This window comes from Lepisma saccharinum, chromosome 3, assembly GCF_977018435.1.
Source record: "Lepisma saccharinum chromosome 3, izLepSacc3.1, whole genome shotgun sequence".
Lineage (NCBI taxonomy): Eukaryota > Metazoa > Arthropoda > Insecta > Zygentoma > Lepismatidae > Lepisma > Lepisma saccharinum.
In genome coordinates this window covers 110,958,624-110,985,721 of record NC_139231.1, presented here as the reverse complement: position 1 = coordinate 110,985,721, position 27,098 = coordinate 110,958,624, and the positions used below count along the sequence as shown (strand labels likewise).

Sequence of the window (27,098 nt, the reverse complement as noted above, 5' to 3'; positions counted from 1 at the left end):
GTTGGTCAGTGGATCCTTCGGATCTAGCTGGGAGGATCACATTGTAGTCCACCAACCATACCCTACTTCTGCCGATTGTGGGACGCTCATAGAGACATGACAGGACAGCTCTGTAAATCCCAACAGAGCAAAATGTTGACCATTTCACTCTGTTGATTAACTAACTGCAGTGAACAAGTCGCTGGGCGATGAGGTCGTCACATCCCTACGCCCATTCAGCTATTCAACTGGTATAAATACAATAAACGGATCTTACCTTGCAAGATGACGTAATGCTGCTTAGCAGATAGTCTATTGTACGAAAAGAAACTTCCTGTTCATCTATGCTGCGTAACCAGTCACCTGTTGAAAATAATAATACATTTATGTAATAAAAGTTCATGATTAGGGTTGTGTTCAGACTATACTACATTATTAAAACTTGAAACGAATTCAACCACATACATACAAACGCAAATGGCCTGTTTGATTTGATTGATTTATTATTCGAATGGAGGTTGTAAGCATAATAGCATGATGTTGCTATAAATTTTTTCAAATGAGCGTTTGTGTTAATGGCTTATTCGGGTGTGAAGTAATGTCGGTGCCCCTACGCGCAACACCAGCACTTAGTGCTACTGTAATAATAATAATGCATCAAGTGTTATACTGTGATAATAAAAAAGTTATCAATCTATTGTGTAAACCAACACTTATTATTCAGTGTATACACACAACTATTAAGTCTTATATCTTCGACTGGATTTGCAAAAAGAGACCATTTCATTTTAGGGCCAAAGAGAAATTAGTACATCAAATAACTACTACTGTATTTTTTAGGCGCCGTGATGGTTGGGACAGGAGGTCGTATTTAGTATAGACATAAATACCATGCAAAATGCATATTTGAGCTTAAAAACATTTATTTATCTAGTCTTTCTCGTTTCCTGGAGGGAGGGGAAGGGGGGACTGGGAGACCGTGGGCACGTCCATCCCAAGTAGCCCCTCTGGTGCCGCCAGTGATATGGGAATATTACAGGCATCAACTTTCCTATCGTATTATCCATCATCGTCGTCTAGTTGGGAAAAAGTGTAAAGTTTGTGTTCTCTGTTTGCGCATACTATCGGGGCATAAAAGTTGCCCAAACCACGAATGCCACAGTTTAGCCAACTAAACTCGTGAACCGCAACGATGTACTTCTCTTGCGTGATAACGAAAGACCAGATGCGGCTACGATCCGTACCTTTGTTGGTTGTGAATCTTTGGTGCACAGGCCATATTTTCCAGATATCGCACCAACAAACTATCACTTATTCCGTTCGATGACGACAGTTTCGAACTCTTGACGATGACAAAACTGACTGGCTGGATTCTCTGCTTTCCATTCTACAGAATGGATGTTTCAAGGTCTTCATTCACGTTGGCAATGTCCCTGATGGCCATTTGTGGGTTTTTGCAGATACCACTTTCATCCATGTGCGTCATTTTGAAGCAGTGATTTATCCACAACCCCCTCAAAATTTTCTTAACATCTCCATAAAATTGTTCACAAAGGACAAATTTATGGTCATTTTGGCTCTAAATTTAATCTTACATCCCCTTCCCCTAAATACGAACTTACATCCCCAAGATGGAAAATTTTGGATAAATCTTTGTTTTGATGAAGAATTGTATCTAATTCAAACACTGGTGTAAGGGTTGACCCTTTGCGAAGACACCCAAATGCCACCCTCCCTTCTACGTAGCACCCTGGACTGCATTTTGCACGCTGGCGAGGCTCTGGTGTCTGGACTCACGACCAGTATAATCCTTCGTGGGCCTCGTGTTGTGTGCTGTCCTTGTGTTTATGATTGTCCCTTCATCTATTTCATCTTGTCACCATTCATCATCTTCGCGATTAGCCAAAAGTAGCAGAAATGTAAAGTAAATTAAATCACATCAATCAAATTTGAACAGTTTTTTTTTATACCCCTCAAAACAATAACTAACAGCCCTTGTATTGACCATACATGAGCAATTCCAAGTTAATCCGGTGTCGTTTGTGCCTCCCAAAGTACCGTGCGCTTAATTTAAGTTTTAACATCATAACTCCACTTCCCTTCGACCCCGTAAACATCCCCAAGCCCAAAACGACGCGGACTCTTCCCTTTGTAACAGACATGATGAGACCGAGATGATGTCGACTTGGGAAGCTGGGCGGGGGAACCAACCCTACGGTACCAAATTTCCACTCACATAACGCCCCATTCCCTCGTACTTTTGTGTCGCTCACAGAGGACCCATCAACATAAACCCACACGCATACGAGAGGTCACCTCTGCGGGATGTCAGAGAAGGAAGGGCTAGAGGCATTCTACAGCCCCATCCAATATTCTTCTGCAATGCGCCCGAAATCTCCGCGAGCTATCCCTCTTCGCAATTGCCACGGCTATTTCGGTGCTCTTTTAGCCCCCCACCCTTCACTCATATGTTTCCCAGGTTCTCCCCATCTCGCAAGTCACCCTAACGCACAGACATCAGAGAATCTCAGCGTTTCTCATGCCGGCAATACTTCAGTGCAAGCAGTCCGAACAGGCGGCAGGGAAATTATTAATAAATCTCGTGTTTCGACGCAATCTTTCAGGGGTCTGTCTGCTTTGTTGACACAGTCTGCCGACCAACGAGAAAAGTCTCAATCTCGTCATTCTTTTGTTTTTATGTGTTGTTTCGAAACTCCGAGACAGGCATTTGCAAACAGAGACGAGACTCTGCCAAGTTCTGTCTTGTCTCGGTACAATCCCTAATGCCGACGGACGATTCGACGTAGTTTCAATCTACAAACTGGGCAAATAAAAAAACAAAAAGGTTGCTACACTTCAGATACAGGAATTTGATCTTACATTTTCAATCACCATTTGCTCTGTAGGAAGTATATCCTTATAGGGTATGCAATCTAGCATGTTTGGATATGCATTCTGTTTGTCTGTCACTAAGGACTCATTTCTATTTTGACAAACCCGTGGCGGAGTGGTAAGCACAGCGCGCTACGAAGGCAGAGATCCCGTGTTCGAATCCCGGCATGGGTGTTCTTTGTGAGTGCCCCTTCATCAATTTCATTGACTGACTGATTGATTGAATTGTTGTTTTAAGTCCATTCTGTGGCCAGAAAGGCTAATCAGGTCTGAACCTACAGTTAAAAGTTGGATTCAAACTACTGTTCCATGTGCCTCCACCGGATATCGAACCCGGCACCCCTTGATTACAAGGCGACGACGTTTCATCATATCATCACTTATCCTCATCGTCGCGAATAGCCAAAAGTGGCAGAAAAGCGACAATAGCAATAATCAAATCAATCTTTTAACAAACTACAAATACGCGTACTTTTTTTAGAACAACTGTCCATTGACAGAAACAGTATTAATGCAGTTTTGGATATTTCGGTCTCGTTTTCTATTAGCTATATTTCTGTCTTTCTCCACAATTATCTTGGCGAGTTTGTATCGAGTAAAAACGCCAATCCAGTGTATGTTGTCAATCAGCATCACCACGTCCCATGAACGTTCAGCAAAAATATGGCATCTGAAGGTCTTGATTACAAGCGCACATGGATTTTTCATGCATGGTTCAGCTATGAAAAAGAAAATGTATTGTTAATGTAATCAGGAAGAGAGAATGGGCTAATTTTGCATCGATTTTCGTGAGAAAACTAATGTCCAAAAGGCCATTCAGTTGTGATGACCCGGTCTATGATGTTTAAGGAGTATCCTTGCTTCACTCTGCAACAGAGCGACAGGCAGTGCGTATCGAAAGCTATCCCCAAACAACAATTCAAAAGCAAAGAGCTACAGTCTTTGGTATAGACTCCCAAAAATCTTCCTTGAGAATACCCCCAGTGAATTATCCACACACACACACCCAAATATCCTCAACATCCCCTAATTTTTTTCACAAACGCCAAATTTATTTTGGTTCTGAATTTACACCCTCCTAAATACGAACTTACACAAATCAAGGCGGAAAATTCTGAATAAACTCCTGGAGTACTCTCTAACACTCCAGATAAAGTGAGGATTATGCTTTGCACATGGTGATAGAAATCTTTCAAAATTATTCCGCATTTATCTACAGAGACCTCATTGCCTAGCACGAACGCACCCCCATGCCTTTGGCCCGGCATTTCTATAAAAAGAGCGTCAAATCCTGGAAAATGCGGAAAATTATACGATACTACTACTACTACTAAAAAAAATTAAAAAAACATCACTCCCTTTAGACGCCATTGACAGACAGTTGTCAACACTCCACGCAAGCATCGTCTGGAAGTACTATAGACTAGGCGATCACCTCCATCATTAAATCTCGAGATGTAATGAAATTTGAATGAATTTAATTAACAAAAACCTTGATCTGATTATACTCCGTACTTTACATGGCTTATTCACATATAGTATTAAGACAGAACAAATTCTAGTAGATCTAGCACATGTCTATTGACGTATATATTCGATATATTTCGCTATATCTCTGCAGGCATGTGAACTGCCGTTACCACCATGTCTGACGTAAAAGGAACCTATCTGTGGACAAAAGCACAGGCCTCATATTCAGTTTTATGGGCCAAAAAGTAGGAAAATTTGGGTTTTTAAGATGAAAAGCGGGAAAATTAAATGATGACTAAAACTATTCATCTGGATTGTAATTTTATTTTATATTTTTACTAAAGCGTTACAATATTTTTCGTCGGTTTTCAGAACTGGGAAAAATTCTTAAAGCTTTAAAATATTTTGCATCGGTTTTCAGAACTGAAAAAAGTTCTTAAAGCGTTACAATATTTTTATATCGATTTTCAGAACTGGAAAAAAATTAAAGAGTTACAATATTTTTCATCGGTTGTCAGAAATGAAAAAAAATCTTAAAGCGTTACAATATTTTTCGTAGGTATTCAGAACTGGGAAAAATTCTTAAAGCTTTAAAATATTTTCCACCGGTTTTCAGAACTTAAAAAAATTCTTAAAGCGTTACAATATTTTTCATCGATTTTCAGAACTTGAAAAAAAATTAGAGAGAGACATTTTAATCGGTTTTCAGAAATGAAAAAAAATCTTAACACGTTACAATATTTTTCGTCGGTTTTCAGAAATGAAAATACTTCTCAATGTATTTCTCAATCTATCTATACACCAATCGTATTCCAATGCAATAAGTAGAATAACACGAGTACCGACCGATATTGGGTGACAAAGAATGAAAAGATTTTGAAATTCATCACAACCACTTTACCACAACGGTACATACCTACAACCGAGCGGAAAACAACAGAATATAGCAATTCTGAATTCAGGCAACACTGTTCGTTCTCGACAACCATGGAAGGTCGTCCCTTAAGTTCCAATATCCAGAACACAATGGGGTCTTGCGAATATTGATACATCTTCTTTAAAATCCTGAGGATCGATGCGTTTTACATAAGGTTATGCGGCATTATAAATTTCAAAGAGAGTTTGGTTATGAGTTTCTTTTCAGGAACATTTTTGTTGTGGTCTCTTCCAATTTTTTAGAAAAAAAAGAGGAGAGAGAGAGAGAGCATGCCTTTGGAAAAGAACGAGAAAGAGATGGCTGTGGTCTAGCGGGATAGTTTTTCTTTTTAATGAAAAAAAAGAGGGGACTGGGTGGGTGTGCTCGCACACAAAGTCATTTCCCTGGAAAATCTCTTTGATGAGTTATTCCGATGAAAATCAACGTACTTCCATTTTTTACCGCTGAAGGCATTGTAATGAAATGGAAAAATTGTGCCTTGTCGAATAACCAAAACGTCACGTACGTTGCTCACGATTTCGCATTTATGCCGTTTCTTTTTCATCCCCTTCCACGGGGATTATTACGAATAAGCGTCGCATCAGGTGATATCACACGTTCGTCCCTCTTCCCTCTCCTACGAAAAAAAGAGCAAAGTGTTAAATTTACACTTGCTGAGAGCGCGGGAAAGAGAGAGGGATTGCAATCTTTGAGCACATGCTGTTTCTCACGTGCTTCATGGGGGGGGGGGGGAATTTCGCGTATCCGCTTTGAATTTAATTGCTATGCGCGTTGCACAAAGATGAAATAAAAATATGATTCCCAAATGAGCTTTGCCTTCCATTCAGATCAAACGAATCTAACCGCTCATGAATTTTGAATCTCTTATGTTATTCTATAGGTACGTTTTTCCGCCTCTAGTTATATTTTTGCAGAAATGCCATTAGCTTTTCCCATTTCATCCACGAATCCCTAAAAGCTCTTTGTTTATTAAGTTACTCTGTGTCGTACGTTTGTATCCCTTAGTTAACTTTGACGATTGGTGATTGGATAGCCACAATGCATGACTACAAGAGCATCACATTAACCCCTATGCTGCCTTAAGTGAGGGCTCATACATCAGTGTCTCAATCACTCAGGCTTTTGTGACTGTCCTCTTTGTAAATACTAACCAGGGTTAGAAAAAAATATCATCGATCTGAAACTTCCATCCATTCGTTGCTTCCTCTACCAACCAAAAAGGAGATTTGGTGGACAGCTATTACCACAGATAAACGTGTTTATTTGTAATGTCAAATTGTTAGTTCAGAATCTCGTGCATTATACATCATTTGAATGTAGTCCTTTCGCGTATACTAAAAATATATCAACTCAACAACTCAACAATAAAAAAAATAAAAAATATGTCAGGAAGTAACAAGAGCACAAGGAATACAATAACAGTAAGGTCCATTACTGTGTACCGCCAATCAATGGCATGTACCTTTACGGTGAAAGAGCCGCATAAAAAGTTAATTTATTTACTAGAAATGAAACTGTAGTAATTGGAACTTTCTCGCAGAGGATTGTAACTTTATGGTTTTCACACGATGTTTGTTTTGCTTGCATTAGTAAAGCATTACTTTTTCGGTACTTCTGTCGTTAACATATACAATTACAAGTAAGTACTTTACTTGCACTACAGAGAACAGGGGTGATGCTGTGAAAACAGCTGAATGTCCTTATTGTACGACAAAGCAGCCGTAACATATTACTTAATTGAGTAACTTATCTAACTTCAGTTTCTGGTTACTATAGCTGGCATATCACAGTTGGCTGTCATACTGAGAACACATACACATTTTAAACTCTAACAATATCAGCACACAGAAGGTGGAAGTCCTTTCAGGAGTTATGGCTGACCAATTGTATTCATGTATGTCTCATCTACTGAATTCCTACCTTCATGGGCTTACACCTCTAACCCCTCGTGAAGTTACAGTATATCTTCGTACTTCTGTGAACCAAATACGTCTCCCAAAAAAACACAACCTACCGCATTCCCTTCTAGACACCATCCAATGATGTCGCCTCCCTGTACACGAGGATCTCAAAACCTGCTATATCATAATCATCTCATCAAACTTACCGATTCAAAGAGTAGCAAGAAACTTCACCTTCCACCTCAAAGGATACTGCTAATTTACACCCTTACGTACATCATTTGCAGTGACTTTTACCCAGTTGAAACATCTACAACCTCAACCTCGGAATCGACAACTACTGCTTTCCATCTTCCATCCAGAGCTTAACCTTTACTACCTTGAATGTCTCCAGGTAGTGATTATCCATCTAATGCCCCCATGCACTGATAATGCAATAAGTAATTACCGGGTAAACTAAACTCCATGGTACAACAGCTTCTGAGGGCAAGGATACTGCAAAGTAGCTTTTTCATTGGATGACACATGGTCAGCATACTGCTTTTTGGCTTTCAAATCTATTGCCCTGGTCCCGTGTCAGAGCAACAGTCTTTTTTTTTCCTTATTTTGAAATATTAGTATGTTAATTCATTAGGTAATTACGTGTATAAAAATATGTATATGTGATAAGTGTATCTCGATTTATTATGCATTTTTAGGTTTGTATATATTCCATGTATAAAAACCATGGAGCTCTGTTCTTTCTTCGTGTTTCGAACGTTCAAGGAAAAGGCGGCAGTTTAGCAGTTAAAGATTAAACATTTTGAAAGAAAGGCCGTTGGCAACAGACGCCAACCAAACATATGAAACTCCCAGATGAGAGTGGGGGAGGTCGGCTGTTGGAACTGAGACTTGGAAGGGAGAGGCTGTTTTAGCTTCGGTCAGCTAGGACCGGAGGACAGATCTCCCGCAACGTATGCTGTAAGAGATTGGATTGCCGGGCAAACTAGTGCCTTGGTGTCCAGTTTACAGGTAAAAGGGTAGTTTGTACGGGATGTTATTTTGAAGTAATTACGGTGCGCCGGGCAGCCTAGTGCCTCCAGTTATAAACAATAGAGATGTCCATAGAGAAGGCATATTGATGTTTTTCAAGATAACCCGGGATTAGCAAAGGATTACGAGGTTCGTTTGGATGTGAATAACGAGAAGCCGTTCCGAGCGAAACCTAGGCAACTTTCTGAGCAAAAGAGGAAATTAATGAATCAGACGATTGAGCGATGCTTGAAGACGGGATCATTGAAACAGGCGACACAGAGTACCTTTCGCCGCCTATCCTTCATGTGAAGAGAGATGACACATGTAAAGTTATCATCGATTGCAAAGTCTTGAATAAGAGATTGGAGGTTAGACGTAGGGAAATACCTGATATTAGGTTCGACAATATGTAAGCTTTCTGGGGGAACCATATTTACAGTTCTGGATATTTCATTTGCATTTGCAAATATTCAGATTTCTGAAGATAGAAGAAAATATGCAGGTTTCTTGACAGAAATGGGAACGTTTAGATATAAAAGGTTATTTTATGGCTGTCGCGATCTTTTCATCTTGCGGAACTGATGCAGAAGGCATTAGGAGAGCATTATCAAACTGGTGCAATATGTTATTATGATGACGTAGTGATTGCAAACGCTACCGAGGAAGGACAACTGAGGGTTTTGGATTCTATGCTGGGAAAGATGAAAGACAAAGAACTAACGATTAGTTATCAAAAGTCACGTCTCTTCAGGAAGAAAATTAATTTTCTTGGGTTTACAATTTCAGAAAATACGATATCTTGTGCGGAAAGTAAGAGGAAACAAGCAAAGCAATTGCAGCGGCCGAGAAATATAAAGCAAGTTAGGAGACTAGTAGATTTCTTAAATTGTCTGTCAGATTTCATGAAGGACCAAGCAAAGATATCCAAACCGATCACTGACTTGTTACAAGGAAATAGGAAAAGAACAAGAAGACAGTTGCAGAAGTTGAAAGATGCAATTGTAAATAGTCCTGATCTCAAGATTCCTGACGTTTCGAAACCGTTTCACTTGTTTGTGGACTGCTCTGACATTGCACTTGGTTACACCGTCGCTCAGGAGGACGACAAAACGAAGAAATTGCAGACTGTTGCATTTGGGAGTAAGAAGCTGTCTGACACTCAGCGTTCTTATTCTGTCACAGCGAAATAATTATTTGCGTTGACCATAGGCCTGGAAAAATTTTAATATTACTTTCTGCAAGCACCGGAAGTGATAGCTTACACTGACCATTCTGCGCTTGTGGATATCTTGAAATCTTCTCAGATTCCGAACCACATGAACAGAATGATAAACAGGGTGACCAGGTTTCCAGTTAAAGTAAAATACATTGCCGGTAGAAATAACACACCTGTTGACTACTTGTCGAGGATCGAAGTGGGATTCTCTGAAAGGGAGAATTACATTGGATCTTCCGATGCAGAAGAGAATTATCCGATAGAGGATATCAAGCCTGAAGGATATTTCAGATTAGAGATGCCGGATGGGACAATAATGGAACACCATGAGATTCCTAAAGTCGAAGGCAAAGTGTGTCAGAAATTTGACCGGAAGCAGAAAAGGAAAACGAAAGCGATGTTTACGGATGCAGCTGGCAACACTGTAAACGGAAGACAGACGGACGGACAGACAGAAACTTCGCCCCCGTAGATCTTAACGATAAAGAAATGTGGAAAGGAGAACAACAGAGTGATCCTTACTTGTCGAAATTAATTGGATGTTTAAATGGAGAAGAAGTTGAGATAAAGGATGCTCGAGAGAAGAGAAAAATTTACTTTTATCTGCAACATTCCTGTCTCGACGATGATGAACTACTTTACCGTTTCGTTGACGAAAACACTGGACTTTGTCCACCGTTCAGCTCAAGATTGAAGCTGTGGGTACCAGAGAAGTTGAAGAGTGAAGTACTTAAATGTTCGCATGATGGTTTATTATCTGCGCACTTAGGACATGGAATGACATTGTTTAAGATCCTAGAGAATTTACACTTGGGACGGAGTAGTCAAGGATGTCAGTAACTATTGCAAAAGTTGTATAACTTGTCTTCAGTATAATCCTGACAACAGCAGAAAGATGGGCATTATGAACTCGAGGAAAGCTACTGCGCCTGGATACAAAGTGTTTCTGGGCATTTTTGGACCACTACCTACAAGTACGAAGAGGGATACAAGTACTGTTTAGTCATTCAAGATGAGTTCTCAAGGCACATTAGTTTGACACCACTTAGAACTACAACAGTGAGGACGATCTCGCAAGCATTTTTGAAGTACTGTTTTCAGTCAGGTTTTCCGAAATAGTTGTCGGTGACAACCAGAGTGTATTTCGAAGCAAACTGTATTCACAAACGTTGCGTTCTGTGAATTGCAAGCCTGTCTATATTACGCCATATAGACCGAAGGGAAACAAATCAGAAGCAGCGATTAAGATAATCACGCAAGCGTTTGGTAAGTTCTGCAGGAAACACTCATCGTGGGCTGAAAACTTGGACGCGATAAGTTTTGCCATTAATAATGCAACAAATTCGATGACTGGATTGAAGCCGTCATTCTTGATCTTTGGACGTGATTTGTACACGCCGCATGACACTCGGAAAATGGAGCTTCAGAAGGAAGATGGAACCGGGGAAGACGTCACGCCGGAGAGACAGATGGATTACGTCATACAGTTAAAGGAAAGAACGGGCGCGAATTTGCAAGAGAAAAAGAAGAAACGACGAGGCAAAAAGAGTCGAAGACCTACAATAAGGGCAGAAGAAGGGTTAATCTTCGTGTCAGAGATCGAGTATTGTTTCAAGAGCATAAGATTTCGTCTGCTTTTAATAAGCAAACTGCGTGCTTTTTCCCGAAATTCAAAGGGAGCTTCAGAATTCAGAAATTCACTACTCCAAATAATGTTGTTTTGGAAAAGGAGGATGAAGGGAAGAGAGTTCTGGCTAACGTTGACCAGCTGAAGGTCATTCCGAGAAGAAATTTGAGAAGTGTGAGAGAAAGCACCCTAAGATCCATCTCAAGGGGAGGGGGTAGAAGGGCTGTGAAAAATGATGGAATGGAAGCCGAGTGACCGATTTCTAATTTGTGCAGTAGTAATTAAGTTGCTGATTTATTGTCGCTACACATTAGAGTCCTGGTAAATTTATTTCATGTGAATATAAGATTTAAATTACGGACTGTTGGATTTTATGTTATGTAAACCTTTTACCGATAAAAGTAGATGAATATTCTGCACACGAGGACATGAGATTCTCATCGCTAAGAGATTTTAATTTTGAATGCATTTAAATTTTGCCCAGTAGGATTATGCATGGGATATAATATACAAGGCTCATTCAATATACAAGGTAACCAAAAAAGTTCTTGCCGTTCTAGAGCAGTGATGAACAAAGAGCAATACAGTGGACGGTACGTACCTTTAGGTTTCGAAGTAATCTCCATCAGCATCCAACACCTTTTGCCAACGTTCCTGCAGCTGCACAATACCCTGGTGATAAAACTCGGCGGGCTTGGATGCAAAGAAGACTTTGAGTGCGTTCCACAGGTCTAACTCATTTGCGAAGGATCTCCCACGGAGGTGGTTGTCTAGGGAATGAAACAGGTGGTAATCTGTTGGGCAAGGTCCGGTGAATATGGTGGATGGCACAGTGTCTCCCAGCCAAGTTGCTGAAGGATCTCCCGGGTCCTCTTTGCCACATGTAGCTTGGCATTGTCGTGCAGGAACAGCACACCCTTGCGATTCACCAATGCCGGCTCCTTCTGCCGCAATGGACCCTTTGCAATTGCTGAGAGTAGAGGTCAGCAGTGATGGTCTGACCAGGTGGAAGGAGCTTGCTGACAATTCCACCAACAGGCTGTCACTCGGTTGTTCCTTGTTGGCTGCCAACAATGTGTGGGGTACCCACTTGCTTAACTTGTATGACTTCCCTATCCCATGCAGGTGCGGTCTGACTGTTTCAGTGGAAACATGGAACCTTTCTGCAAGTTCATCACACTTTAGACCACTGTCCTCCTCGATGGCTGCTTTCAGAGCCTCGTCATCCAACACATGTAGTCGTCCGCTGCGAGGTTCATCCAAAAGGCTCACATCTCCCGAACGGAATTCCTGGAACCAATGCCTAGCATTGCGTTCGTTCACGGCATTCTCTCCAAATGCCTGGCAAATGCGGCAGCTGACAGGCCCACTTTAAAGTCATACAAAAAACACACGCGAACAAGCTGCTTCAATACCTCCATTTCCCTTCGACACTGGACGAGCTATGACTGCTGTGTGTGCGAAACGTGCCTGTATTACTGACAGTCAATGGTCAGACTAACTCCTGATCGCTTGGCAGGCACGTGCGTCATTTCATTTCCTTTCTGTGAGCGCATGATTAATGGGACGTCAAAAACGGCAAGAACTTTTTTGATTACCTTGCATAACTGGAAATATTATAACAAAATTAAGCCTTGTTTCCATGATTATGAAAAACTAAATATGCTGACCAAGGCAGTAATTTATTTTATTAAAAACGTAAACTAAACGTAACGTTTCAACCTTCTAGCAAGGTCTTCTTCAGACTCTGTATCAAGTACAAAAGTAACAAGATACAAAAACAGGGCATTATATATACACAAACATTACTCCCTCCAGACTATTAGAAATTTGTTCTGGAACTTTCTAGCAGGTGGCTTTCCCTTGTCAACTGTACTTTCACCTAAAAGGCTAAACATATTTACTTCCATATAGAATGTGGTTCTCTCTTTTTCCTTCATTTCTCTTCCTTCTCCTCTCCTCTTTCTCTCTTGTCCTTTCCACTCTTTCTAACACCTACTTCCATTCTTTCTTTAACTTCAGTCCCCCATTCCAGTTCATTGTGTCTTCTTCACCTTTCATCTCTATTTCCTTGGCCTCCTTCCATTTTCTCACTAGCATTCTCTTCTCCCTTCCTATCTGTTTAGCCTCATCCCACTCTATGTCATGTCCTGTTTCTCTCTTGTGTTTAAATATCGCATTTCTCTCTCTCTTAAGTCGTATGTTGTTTCAACATAGGGATGATGTACAACTTAAGAGAGAGAGAAATGCGATATTTAAACACACGAGAGAAACAGGACATGACATAGAGTGGGATGAGGCTAAGCAGATAGGAAGGGAGAAGAGAATGCTAGTGAGAAAATGGAAGGAGGCCAAGGAAATAGAGAAAAAAGGTGAAGAAGACACAATGAACTGGAATGGGGAACTGAAGTACTTCTTTTAGGTGGAAGTACAGTTGACAAGGGAAAGCCACCTGCTAGAAACTTCCAGAACAACTTTCTAATAGTCTGGAGGGAGTAATGTTTGTGTATATATAATGCCCTGTTTTTGTATCTTGTTACTTTTGTACTTGACACAGAGTCTGAAGAAGACCTTGCTAGAAGGTTGAAACGTTATGTTTAGTTTATGTTTTTAATAAAATAAATTACTGCCTTGGTCAGCATATTTAGTTTTTCATAACTGGAAATATGTTGTAACAAATATTTATTACAAGCAGAGCTACAGTACTATGTTTCAACATATCCCCCCCCCCCCAGTTCAAAGCACCTATGCCAGCGCTTGATAAGGGCACTGATTCCACAGGAAAAAATCTTTTGGATGCGTGCATAACTACTCATGCACCGCTTACTGGACTTCTTTGTCATTCTGGAACCTCAATCTCTTTGGCCATTTTTCAGTGAGCCAAAGGTGTGGAAATTGGAAGTGCGAGACCGGGCTAATATGGACGGTGGGGTAAGCAGTCAAACTTTAGGATCTCGATGGTAGACAATGTGACATTGGCAGTGTGTCGTCTTGCATTGTCATGGAGCAAAAGCACACCAGTGGACACCAGACCACGTTGTCTCAGCAGAATGGCTGGTTTTAGTTTTTCGCGCAAAAGGTTGGAGTAGGTTGTACGATTTACAACATGACCTCTGGGCATGTAATGTTCAAGAATTGGCCCCTAGTGGTCCCAAAACAAAGCTAACATGACCTTTCCAGCACTCTCTTGAGCACACACCTTCTTTGGTCTGAGAGACGAAGGATGTCGCCATATCATTGTTGTCTTCTTATGTTCTGGTTCATCTCCAGTGACAATACAATGAAGAAATGCCTCACTGTCAGCTTCATAATGGCACAAAAGCTACCTGCACACATCAACACGTATCTCCTTCATTTCCGGTGTCAAACATTTCGGAACCAACTTCGCACACACTTTCCTGAACCTCAGTATGTCATGACCGATATGGTGGGCTGATCCTACACTTATTTCCATCTGGGAAGCAATTTCACTGACAGTAATATGCCGGTTGTCCTGTATCAAGCCCTCCACTTGAGCAATGCTGCTTTCCGTGACTGCAGTGACAGAGCGACCTGGAAGCGGAAAATCTTCAACACTGGTTATGCCCTGTTTGAACTTCTCAGCCCACTCGTACACTTGTGATCGACTCATACAGTTGTCACTGTACTAAACTGTCCTGCGGCGATGAATTTCTATCGGTTTCATGCCTTCACTCAACAAAAATCTCATGACACTTTGCTGCTCCAGCTTGGAGCACTCCTGTAAGGGTGCCACCATCTTTTGTAACTGTTTCCCAGCATTCTGTGCGGGAGGCAGGCATGCCAGGCCCAGCTATGAATAGCTTACAGATGCCTTCACAAAATAACAAACATATAACAATCACGGTCGTATTTTAGATTCTTTATACTACTTTTCCGGTTATTTATTGAACGCACCTTGTAATTTGTTCCAATTGTATGCTTAGTTAATAATGATATCCTGGTAAAAATTAAATTTGAATGTATTTAGGCATTAGAATCATGTGATTCCATAGTGAATCCACAATATGTGGTACACTTTTAGCAGGATCTATTTTCTTGGGATTTATGTCTTTCAATGCATACTTACACATTTCATTTTCACCAAAAGTGTGTGTAACTGTAGCAATACTTCTTGAGAGGCTGTATATTTCAATCAATCCTGAGTAAGGCATCTATTTAATCAATTCATCATTCATGATTAACCTTAATGATGGGTAAATGTAGCATGAGTAATTTTTCAATATTAATAGTTTTCTGATTAAAATGACACATATTCCACGAATTTTCTTAATTACACCAGACTGAATGAAAATGTACCCTACAAAGGGACAATGAATGATAACTAGAAACTTATAAATGCTGTTTTCAAGAACAACATGGAATGCTAGAATGTTGGAACTAGTGGCGTAGCCTTTCCACATAAAGTTGAGGATCGATGATGCTATGAAGTTAGCGAAAATTTTGAATTTTTCCACTGTCCGGTGAGTGTTTCCTTTTACCTTCTTTGATTTTTACTTAGCCCTTTTGGCCCTCCTTACTTATATATATATATATATATATATATATATATATATACATACACACACACACATTCCATATGTGCTATTGCAGTGCAGAAGGCATACATATATGCTTCCTTTTTGCTTTGACTAGATTTGACTGGGGGTGGCATATATATACCCAGACGTTGAGAACATAACAATCACCAGACGCGTGGCGTGCATGTAACCGGTGTTACCGCAGGTAACAGCAAAATGTAAAGAAATTAAAGAAGATTTTTTTCTCAATAAAATTACAACATTGTTAAATACATTAACCGACAGCATTGCAGTTGAGTGTATATTGCAGAGGACATTTTTTCTGCAGCCGACAAAAGTGAAGAAACAGGCCGTTCCGCTACCCTCAAGAGGCAACAAGATGAAAGGGTGCCTGCCAACGCAAGGGAACAGCGGGAAAAGACTTGGAGGCTAGTAGGCTAAGGGGTTATTCATATACCTGTTTAGGGACCATGTTGCCGCTGCATCCTACCGGATCAGCAACTGTTGTCACATTGGATTTCTAGAAAAGAGCTAAATCCCGCCTAAAACGGGAATACTATTTCTCTGAAGCAACAAGAGCTAGACTGCAAAGCCAAAGCTGGATTTATCTACAACTGAGACCGTTTAGTAATAGACGAAAAGATAAGTACTTGATGTGATTCGTGAAGTGGACAAACCTTGCTCCAAAAAACTAAGTTCGCAACAGTAGTACGTACATCTGGACTTCCTCTCACCACTGGAGGAGAGGAATTATGTCATCTGTTCAACGCAGAAATGTCAAACTAACCCGAATGTGTGGTTCCTTTCCCCTTTCCAAATGTGTGTGGTTCCTTTCCACCTCTTTGCAAAGAAACAGAGATGGTTGACAAGGCTCAACTACTATTCACTGGATTTTCACGGTAACTCTCTCATGAGTGGTAGTTCTTTCTAGGAGTGACTGTGGCTAAATAAATCACTGAGCGGATTGAAAACAAAAAAGCAGATCAAAGGCATGTTTTTTTTTTTTGGGGGGGAGGAGATGATAACGTCTGATGGCCGGTAACACTTTTGAAAATGTCACGCCACGCCACTGAAAATCACATTAGGTGAGATTATGCTAACTGTAGTAAAAATCAAAAGAGTAGCAGAAGAGGAGATGATGAAAAAGAAGAGAATAAAGAAAATATAAGACATAAGAAAAGTTGTCTGCTCTTGTGTGCTGTACTTTGTGCATGATACAAAACCGAAATATGGTTCAAAAATAAAATTTGCATGATGCAAACATTGAGTTGCACTTGTTTGAAGTTTTAAGTTCACTTTAATCGTACACAGGCTAATTGGGAGTGGGCCTATGGCTTAAAGTGGAATCCGAACCACTGTGAAATGTGCCTCCACCGGGTATCAAACCTAGGACCCCCTTGATTACAAGGCAACCCCATCGGGAAACAAGTTGAATTTGTTGTTGACCTTGGAAAGCAGTGAAAGTGAATCTGAATTGGAAAATGATGAAGACGAAGAACAAGAAGGGAGTATTAAAACTTAATTATGCTTAGAAACCTCCATTTTCCAGTAGTGACTTGCTCAGAATATTCCACACATAAGGGGTTAGGTTGATTGATTGATTTAGGTTATTTTACTTCGCGTTTTGTGCCTCTTGGCTAATTTGCGAAGATGGGGATGAGTGATGAAATGATGAAATTGATGAATGGACATTTACAAACAATCAAGCCCGAGCATGATTCGAACCTGGGACCTCTAGCGTTGCAGCGCGATGTGCTAACCACTCGGCCACGGGGTCCGGCACAAGGGGTTAGGCAGTGGCGGCTCATGGTGAACCAAAGTGGAGGGGCGATAGCTCACAAATTTATTCTACTAGCAGTGGCGTGGCGTGGATTTTTAAAAGTGTTACCGGTTATCAGTAGGACATTTAAGGGTGACTTGGGCGCCTCCCCACCTCATGCACCCCCAGGGACGGCGCCAGGGGTGGGCACGGGTGGGCAAGCGCCCACCAAAAAATTTCTGTGCCCACCCGATTGCCCACCCAATCAAATTCAATAAGTACATATACTTGGAGATATATGAATAATTCGATAAATAACTGTATTCTGGTGTTCATAATATGTATATTTTACTTGTAAATATTATCTATGCTTGAAATATTCACATATTATCAACCCATAAAAAGCCAATTTTGTCATTAGAAAGTGAAAGTAAATACTAGAGCTATTGAAACAAAAACTCTGATCAAATTAATACTTCCATGAATAAAAGCAGTTAGTAGCTTAGGAGGCTCAAAATTATGCAGGGTATGATCAAGATTAGATCAGAATTTAGATTGAACTTGCGAACTGCAGCTCCGGGACTCCACATATTTATATAAATCCCGGCCTGGGTATGGTTAAAATAATATCTAAATAAACAAATAAAATCATCATCTTAGCGTTACTTCCTCCGGCAACACAATACATTATTTTGACTTTTTAATTAGCTCGGCATTAAAATTCCAGAAGTGTGCCTTTTTTTATTTTATTACAATTTTTATATACTTGTTATCTTCAAATATCAATATGGTATGTGAAATATCAACTTTATATTCATTCTACTAATAAGAAGGATTCACAATAATCACTACAATACTGCAGTGAATAAATTTTAATAAACTAGTTATGTATGGAAAAAGCTACAGAATTATTCAATTGCTAATGAGTGGCTTATCCTATTTAGAAATCCTCGTTCCATACATAAATTTTGCCACATGAATCAGCCGAAAATGTTAACAGAATCTGTAGATGCAGCTGAAGTAAAGAAAAAAAAGTTATGTCACGAAGTATCCAGAAGACTATTTTATTAGTTTGTTTTTAAATCCACTTTTATGCTCAGATAGGCTAATCGGGACTAAACCTACAGTTTAACGTGGAACCAGTGTGCATTGTGCTTCCACCAGAGGAGGGGGAGTCGAACACAGGACCTCTTCATTATAATGCGACAGCGTTACTCGCACCAAACGTGGCATTTTATAACCACAGAAGATGCGTCCATTTTAGGAGGGTGATTGCCTGAGACAAATATTTGAGACTTTCGGAAAACAACATCATTGTTCACGGAATTAGCTGCCTTGATCCACTAATGAAACGCTGTGCAATTGAAACTACCATCTCAACTTTCTAAGAGGTACGAACTAATACAACTCCATTTTTGGAAGAGTAAGTTGTGGTTGATTTGTTATATTTAACCTTTACACAGCCAAGCCGGTTTTCGAAAGTAACCCCTCTCTCGCCGCGGCCTTTGCACGCGATTTTTAAATTTTTACACTTATTTCATAAAAACGTTATATCTCTGAGACTATTTGAGCAATCTACTTCGGATAACTTTTGTTTGAAAACAAAATCATCGGAGCACGCGACCGTGCACAATTCAGAAAGCCCAAGTGAGAAAAACGGGGTTGGGAGGGGCCAAGTCCCCAAATTTCAATGCAAAAAATCTGCTGTTTACTCCCTCTTCTCCCGTTATTTGGGAAAATGGGCGCAAACTTTTGCATTGTTTTCAAAGAATAGACTTTCTGCAAAAAAGGGAACTTAACTTCTTTCAAGTCTCTAGTCATACAGGCTGAAATATGACGCAATATGTACAATCCTGCATTTTGGCAAAAATGGCTAATTTCCATATTACAGAATAAATTAGTATATCTCGGAGACTATTTGAGCAATCTACTTCGGATAAATTTTGTTTGAAAGCAAAAACATCAGAGTACGCGACCGTGTACAATTCAGAAAGCCCAAGTGAGAAAAACGAGGTTCGGAGGGGCCAAGTCCCCAAATTTCAATGAAAAAAACTGGCGTTCGCCCCCTCTTCTCCCATTATTTTGGGAAAAGGGCGCAAACTTTTGCATTGTTTTCAAATAGTAGACCTCTTGCAACAAAGTGGAACTTGTTTCAAGTCCCTAGTTCTCACACAGGCTGAAATATGACGCAATATGTACAATTTGCATTTTGGCTAAAAATAGCTAATTTGCATATTAGAGAAAGGAGGAGGGGGTTTGTTTTCTTCCACATGACATTTCAATGTCTTATCTCAACATCTGTCAGCGTTTACAACCTCACATACAAGTATGAAGGTCCTAAAAGCACGTGAATGTTGTAATCGGCACCATGAGTCATATATGACCCATTGGCTGTTTTCGCCTATACTTTCTATGGGTCATATATGACCCATTGGCTGTTTAAAGGTTAAAGTAATTTTTCTGCTAATTTTGATAATGACGACGATAAGGTTCAATGGTGATTAGATTTAAAGTTACGAAGGGGCGAAAACAAACACAAGCTGACACTCAAAATACAAACCCTCATAAATTATTACTTTGACAGTGGTTCCAAGCGCCAGGAACTCGTTGCCTGAAAGAATCAAGTTTCCAGAGTGTGCTGCACAGGATAGAGGTTGACATTCTAGTGTGTTCGAAATTGTCACGCCATGCAACCCAAATCATTATGAAAAATAGATGAATTATTACTGGCACGGTGATCAACTTCGATGAATTCCTTGTGTCCTAAATAATTTTGTTACCTCAAAAAATATGTTCATGTAACAAACCATACGTGTATTGCTTCTCCCGCATTAGTAACATGACAGTTCAGAAAATGAATAGCAACTTAGCGAATAATCTCTTCAATTCTGAACAGATTTTTCGATCTTACTTGTTTGTGAGTGATATTCTGTCAAAATAGCCTTTCATTAGCCTAGGAATACTTCATGGACAATGAACAAAGAATTTGATTTCCGTGTGTGTTTTAAATAATTCCCAATAAGACGTTCATTTTAATCCAAACATTCAGTGGCGGCGATTAGGAGGGGCGGGAAGTGGGGGATGCAGTTCCCCCCGCCACATTTTGCCACTTTTTGCCCCCGCACTATGGCCTCTTTATGCTAAGCCTTTTCTACCAAGAAAAAGTATATTGTCCTTGCCCCTCAAATGTTGGCACCCAATCGTCGCTACTACAAACATTCAGATAGATTTCTCGGTTGTACAAACCTTGTAAGCTAAGAAAAGTGACCCCTAAGGAGTAAGAAAACTCTTTCAGTGAAAAACGCATACGATGAAAATACTATGCTCAGGAACATGCATTTAAATTACGAGAAACTTCACGATTATCTACCGTCGCACTTTCTATCATTGTCGCCGAATACATAAAATCAAGTATGTGCGTTGTATTTGCAACACAAACTTAAACCTAATTCACATTTATTTCACTGTATTAAAACATGCATGAAAGAATGTGATTAGAATGTATGGCTGCGCATGGGTAAACACTTCCTTGAAATAATTGTGTCCTTCAGAGACAAAGCGAAAGGAAATGGAACAAGATGCGAAAATGGCTTAGAAAAGAATAAAGAGGAAAACAAGGAAAGGGAAAAGAAGTAAGAGGAAAATCGGTAGTGTAATAGAGAGATGATACATACGTCTTACATACACATACGTATATACTATATATGGTCTTACATTTATACTGCCCACCCTAATCTATCAATAAGGAGCTTCTGCCCACCCGGTCGAAAATTTCTGGCGCCGCCCCTGTGCACCCCCCCCACCCATGTCTTCCAAGTAGTTCATATAATATTAATCTGGTACGTGTGCAATTCAATACTAGATTTTGGTAAAGTTATTAATCAGGAAAAAAAATGTTGACATAAGGAATAAAGTGAAATCGCAAACATTGGTTGTTGACACAATAATACGTAATTTGATACTTACAGAAACATCGAAGGCTACTTATAGAGCAGATCAATCCTACTTTGAAAATAGTTATATGATGCTGGGATCCCGAGTTCGAAACCTAGCTTGGGCATGGGCGTTTGTGATGTCTATTCATCAATTTAATCATATCATCACTCATCCCCATCTTCGCAAATTAGCCAAAAGTGGCACAAGCGAAGCAAAATCAATCAAATCAAATCAAAAAACTTCTATGATGCTGTCATAAAGAGAAGTTTTTCATTTGAATTTGAATTTTTGGGTGCGTCATGGTCATGGTCCATGTTATCCACATCTGAATTCGACACGTTTTTTTTTTCACCCGAAAATAAAGTACATGGCCAACAAAAGAGTTTCGACAACTGCACACATCCACATAACCACGGATAGTTGTTATACCACGAAACATTGAAATGTCGGTCATATCCAGCAGACGACTTGGTTTTTAAATCGTTCAAAATAGGCTTTCGCCTCCCTTTCGCCACAATTTCGATTTTTTCTGCAAAATAACGAACCGAAAGATTGCTTCAAAATATCTTCTATCGCACGATTACACACACTGTCCAGATAGGATGAACCCGCCACCTCGGAACTCGGAGCAAGCTTCATAAATTAATTGACAATAGCCCGAAAACAACATAAAGACGAAAGACACCAGTCACAAAACTCCCACTGCACAGTCTCTCCCACAAACCGTTGTTTACTTTTGTAACACGTGAAGCACCCTCCTTGCCCCCTCCCCTCTCAGCATCGGCCCTTCCCCAATATTTGCTTCGGAACCTGCAAGAAGTCCAGTTCTACTAATGTTGCCATCTTAGTTCTTTTGAAACCAGATTTGCCCAAATCCCGAAACTTTTCGTTTCAAATAAGACGTATGTAGAGTAGATGTAGTCTTCATCTGTTTCCTAACTACTCCCACTCCCATGTTTCGCTAAATCCACTGAAATCTCATTTCTGACACCACTACTATTTCGTATATTTTACGTCCTTTGCTACCTTTAAGACTTTCGCTTTATAGGATAATCGTGACGATGAGGATGCATGGTGAATTATTGAAATAAAATTATTATTTCTTTGTGTATGTAATTATTAATTTTTACAATTATGTAAGTAAAATAATAACAACGAACATTGAAATAACCATTTCTTGCTGAGGATTCGAATCTACGACACCTGACACTTCAGAGCGTGCTAAGATAACAATCGGGAAATTATGCTTGTATTGTTTTCACCCAAAAACAGTTCTACCACCTCAAAAACATTGCTTCAATCCGAAATTAATTCATTCCTGCGACAACGTATGTCAATCTCAATCAGTATTATCAACAATTATCACAAATTCCTGTAACCGAAATAATATTATATGTGTGAAATATAGAATTTTAGGTTGACATTTTTAGAAGGACAGCGGACCCCTTGACCATACCCATCCCTCTCCTCTCCTTCTCGCCCATGATGTCGAAGAAGGACAAAGAGGACTTTCATAATCGCTGATATTTAGTGTAAATACAAAATATCACTTGGTAGTTTGCTTTTGCCCCAGTGTGATTTGATTTTTTTTAAATTTTGATTTGGCGATTTAAGTCCACTTCATGAACAGTAATGCTAATCGGGACAGTTTAAAGTTGGATCCGAACCACTTGTGCCTTCACCGGGTATCGAACCCGGAATCCCTTGATTATAAGGCGGCGACGCTACCACTGCGCCATCGTTCCCCAGTGTGACTGGACACCTTCAGAGTAAGATAGACCCGATTAGGCGACTTAGCTCTTTTCTGTCAATTGAATATGGCAACACTGGTATGTTTCCGGTAAGGATCACCGGCAACTGCGCCGGCTAAACAGCCCGCCTTCTCCTCCCGCCATAACAGTCTTTGCCGCTACGCGAAGTCTTCCTTTGTGGGCTCAGGGTCCTTTCTTCAAGTTGCCTGTGGAGGGTACCGGATCAGTCCTCCTCTTCGCTTTTGCCGGTGCCAGAAAAAATGTCAGTCTGCAATGTTTACTTTACGACAATATTACCAGTTTATGTACGTAATAATATTTTAAGACGGGTTCTTCAATTCTTTATATTTTGGTGTTACCTGCGGTAACAGCGGCTACATGCACGCCACGCCTCTGTCTACTAGTAATGTAAGTTTAAATTATGAACAGCCAACGTGATAAGAAATTAATATGTTCGTGTTTACCGAATATCATGTTTTGCACATTTGCACATATTATAATAAATTAATAATTATTTAACAGTAATGCGAAGAAGATGGAAGAAGAAATATAATTCTAATAGATTTAGTCGTAGCATTTTTTTAAATTAAAAGAGGGGAAAATTCAGAAGAAGGGATATTAATTTTTACATAACTTGATAAGCACAATGACGAATATTTACGTGCATTGATCGTGAAAGTTTCTAGCAAAAAGTTACACAGAAAAAGTTTCCTGTCCAACATGACTAATTGATATGTGAAATAGGACACCAAAATAAATATCTCACTGGAAAGGTGATATCTGCGTTACCAGAAATTCTATAGTAAAAACTTCAAACTTACCAGAAATCTTCCGACATGCTTGTAACTGAAATTCATCCTTCTGTCCTTCAACGCGAAATTTGGGAGTGAACTCACTACCTCTCCTCTTGGACACGTGTTATAGATTCAAATTCGGCCTAGGTTTTTTATGTTTATTTTTTCATCCAGACTTCAGACTTCTGGTAGAAAAACTTCGCACCAACAATTTCTCCACATTGTTCATCGCGACAAATGCACAATTACAGCACATAACTACCGAAAAAGCTTCACTTTTCCATGGAAAATGAAGAAACAACAAGTGTCAAAACTATCGTCTTCCCATTAGGTCATTTTATTGCTTCGGGGTTGCCACACAATTTTGCCAAATTTTCGGATATTTGTAGTTCACAGGTTCCTGTAGCGGCTTTTGGTGAGTTTAATTGACGAGTTTCTAATTTATTTAACATCCGCCTTGAAAAGAAATTGGGCAACTTTGTCACATTATCAGGATGATTTTTTTCAAACGTGCTGATCAAAACATGTAATTAAATCTACATGATGTACTCCACATTATTGTAATCCAAATGTAGTTTCCACTAAATTCAGAAAAAATACAATGTACATATGCGATAATTTTAGGAGTAAAAAGAATCTATAGCCGACTTCCGTGGCTAATCATCACTCATTCTCATTGTCGTGATTACCGAAAAGTAGCAGAAACCGACGGTAAAAAACAAAAATAAGCAAGAGTTTGTAATTTTTCAGTTACCGATATTTTCTATCCTCATTGGAAATTGCATAATTTATTGCTCTACTCTTATACGTCTTGTAAAGTGGGAGGACGGCTCCCCGCCACATTTCTCTCGAAGTTCCGTATTCCCCCGCACGGTGGCGTGCAAAGTTCGCAATTGTCGCGGAAGAATGAATACTGAACCGACTAACCAACGATCTATAAGCAGTGGAACAATTGCAATTCAGACAATGTAAAAGCTAATATATAAATGTTAATGTAATGTTTGTTCACTTGTGGTTACACACGGCAGTGCGGCGTCCGTATCGTCCTTATGAGCGGCTGCCCCTGGGGTTAGGGATGTAATTAAACAATTTACAATCAAGATCTGCATGTGTACACAAACATTCACTCATTGCCTTACATACAAACATTCTTTTACCACCACTTCTTTTTTTTAAAAAAAATCATGTAGTTTAATTTCATGTGCAGGGTTCAGGATGAATTCTTATTAAACAGTCGTCATTTGTTTACCATGTGCAATAGCAGAATTGGGGACTGGCATAACACAAGTAACATGCTATTTTTCTCTATGCATGAATACTGATGCATACTAAATAAGTTTTCTAAAGAGAGGAGATAAATAGCTACTCAGGTTTCTTTTTTTTTTTCCTTTATGTAGGCATTGCTTACATTGTAGAATTATTTTTCTTGTAGTCTAAGGCTGTTACAAGCATAAAAACATAAAAAAACTGTGTTACTTTGCTTGTAACAACCATAGACTACAAGAGAAATAACTACTCGTGTGTGTTCAATTTGTGGTGGAGTCAATTGTAACTTTGATGTGAAATCCACATGCCACCTGTCACCACCAACCTCTTCCAAAGATTTTAGAACTGACGCCTAATTTTTTTAAAAAAAGGCCCAATTTATGGTCTTTTTTGTGTTTAATTTACACTCACCAAAACAGTCTTATACCTACATAATATAAATTCTGGATAACTTCACCTGTGCATGCATGCTTGAGGCCATCAGTAGGTAAGATGTACCATATGTATACATGGTTCGGCTGAAATTTCTCATCTGCTATAATGTACAACAAAATAACACACTCCTTCCCATAGCTAAATCATACAAGATTTTTCACTTCTCCCACTATCTGCGATTTTACTATCTGACAGAATTGTATGAAGTGGTGCACACAATGGACAAACTGTATAATATCCTGTACGATAACAGTATTGCATTACATTTGTAACCAAAGTATAGTAACTTAACTTTGTGAGTAAATTCCCCAACTCTGCATAACAGTTGTCCTTTATACCTTATACACAGGAACTCAAAAGCAAAACTAATATAACTGCTTATCAGTGGTCAGAAGTAGTGAGCTACTTGTAGCGTCGCTACTGTAGCTAGCTACAAAATTTGTAGCTGTAGCTGTAGCGACGCTACATTTTGAAAATTGTAGTTGTAGCGGTAGCGAAGCTACAAAATTCCTGTAGTTGTAGCGAAAATTTCGCTACAGCTACATTTTTTCTCGGCATTTTGAGGTGAATTTTGAATGTGGCAACAGCGTCAGAAAAAATCGACAATAACCCTTAATTTTGCAGAAGGTTTATAAAGACAGTCTATTACATGGAGATACAGATTGTATAGATTGTAGATTATAGATATCTGCGTAATTTCTTTAATTAGTATCTGAAGAATTCAGATATCCAGATAACTAACTGACATATATGAATATATTCCTGCTAACAGCTACGTTTTTTTAGCTGCATCGCTATTTTGCCTCGTTTGCGTCACCCCCGGAACAAATTCTGTGGATATTCATGGTGTAAGAGACACCAAAATGTCATTAATTGCTGTGTAAGACACAACTTGCAGCGCAAAAACGAGCAATGGAATATCCACTGCACTGACAAGGGAATAGTGCCAGCAATAAATGGCTCAGTACGTTAACAGCATTGACCATCGTCAGAATATAGGATCTCACCAGCAAGAAATTATTGTTGCAAGAATGATCGAGTTTCTGGAATTACAATTATTTTCGCGATAGTATTTGTTCACAAATTTTAAAATTACAATACGTTTAGAACACTCAGGTTTATACGACAGTTTCCTCAATAATTTTATCATATTGCAAGAAGTATGTACGAGTTATTGACTTTCCTGCAGATACGACAATTTTCTTTAGTTAATATACATAGTTTTCAAATTTATGTATTTCTCCTACTTTTCCGTCACTTTTCTGTAACTTTTGCTAATCATGACATCATCATCCTTCGCTGTTTCCTGCCTCTGGCTGGGTCGGCATAGAAGTCAAGCCTCTCCATTTTTTCCTGGTCTTTCACAACTCCTCTCTTTCCAAGGTGTTCCAATCTTGTCTCCTAACACTCTCCACTATCTGCTCTTTCCACCAACACCTTGGCCTTATCCCACTCCTTGTGCATTGTAAGCTCTTACTGGTAGTCTTTCTGCATCCATCCTCTTCATGTGTCCGAACCATCTCATCTGTGCCTGATCTATTCTGTCCTGAATCTTCACTAGTACACCCATCGTCTGTCGGATC

At 39.6% G+C, this 27,098-nt stretch overlaps 1 protein-coding gene across 1 annotated transcript in view; it reads right to left on the bottom strand.

Annotated features, from left to right (window-relative positions):
• The window catches only part of in (inturned planar cell polarity protein), a 211,232-nt gene that overhangs the window by 166,381 nt on the left and 17,753 nt on the right, over positions 1 to 27,098 (bottom strand). The window contains exon 4 of the mRNA XM_083119708.1: positions 257 to 342. Coding sequence (XP_082975834.1) covers positions 257 to 342 — 86 coding nt within the window. The remainder of the gene's footprint in view (positions 1 to 256; positions 343 to 27,098) is intronic.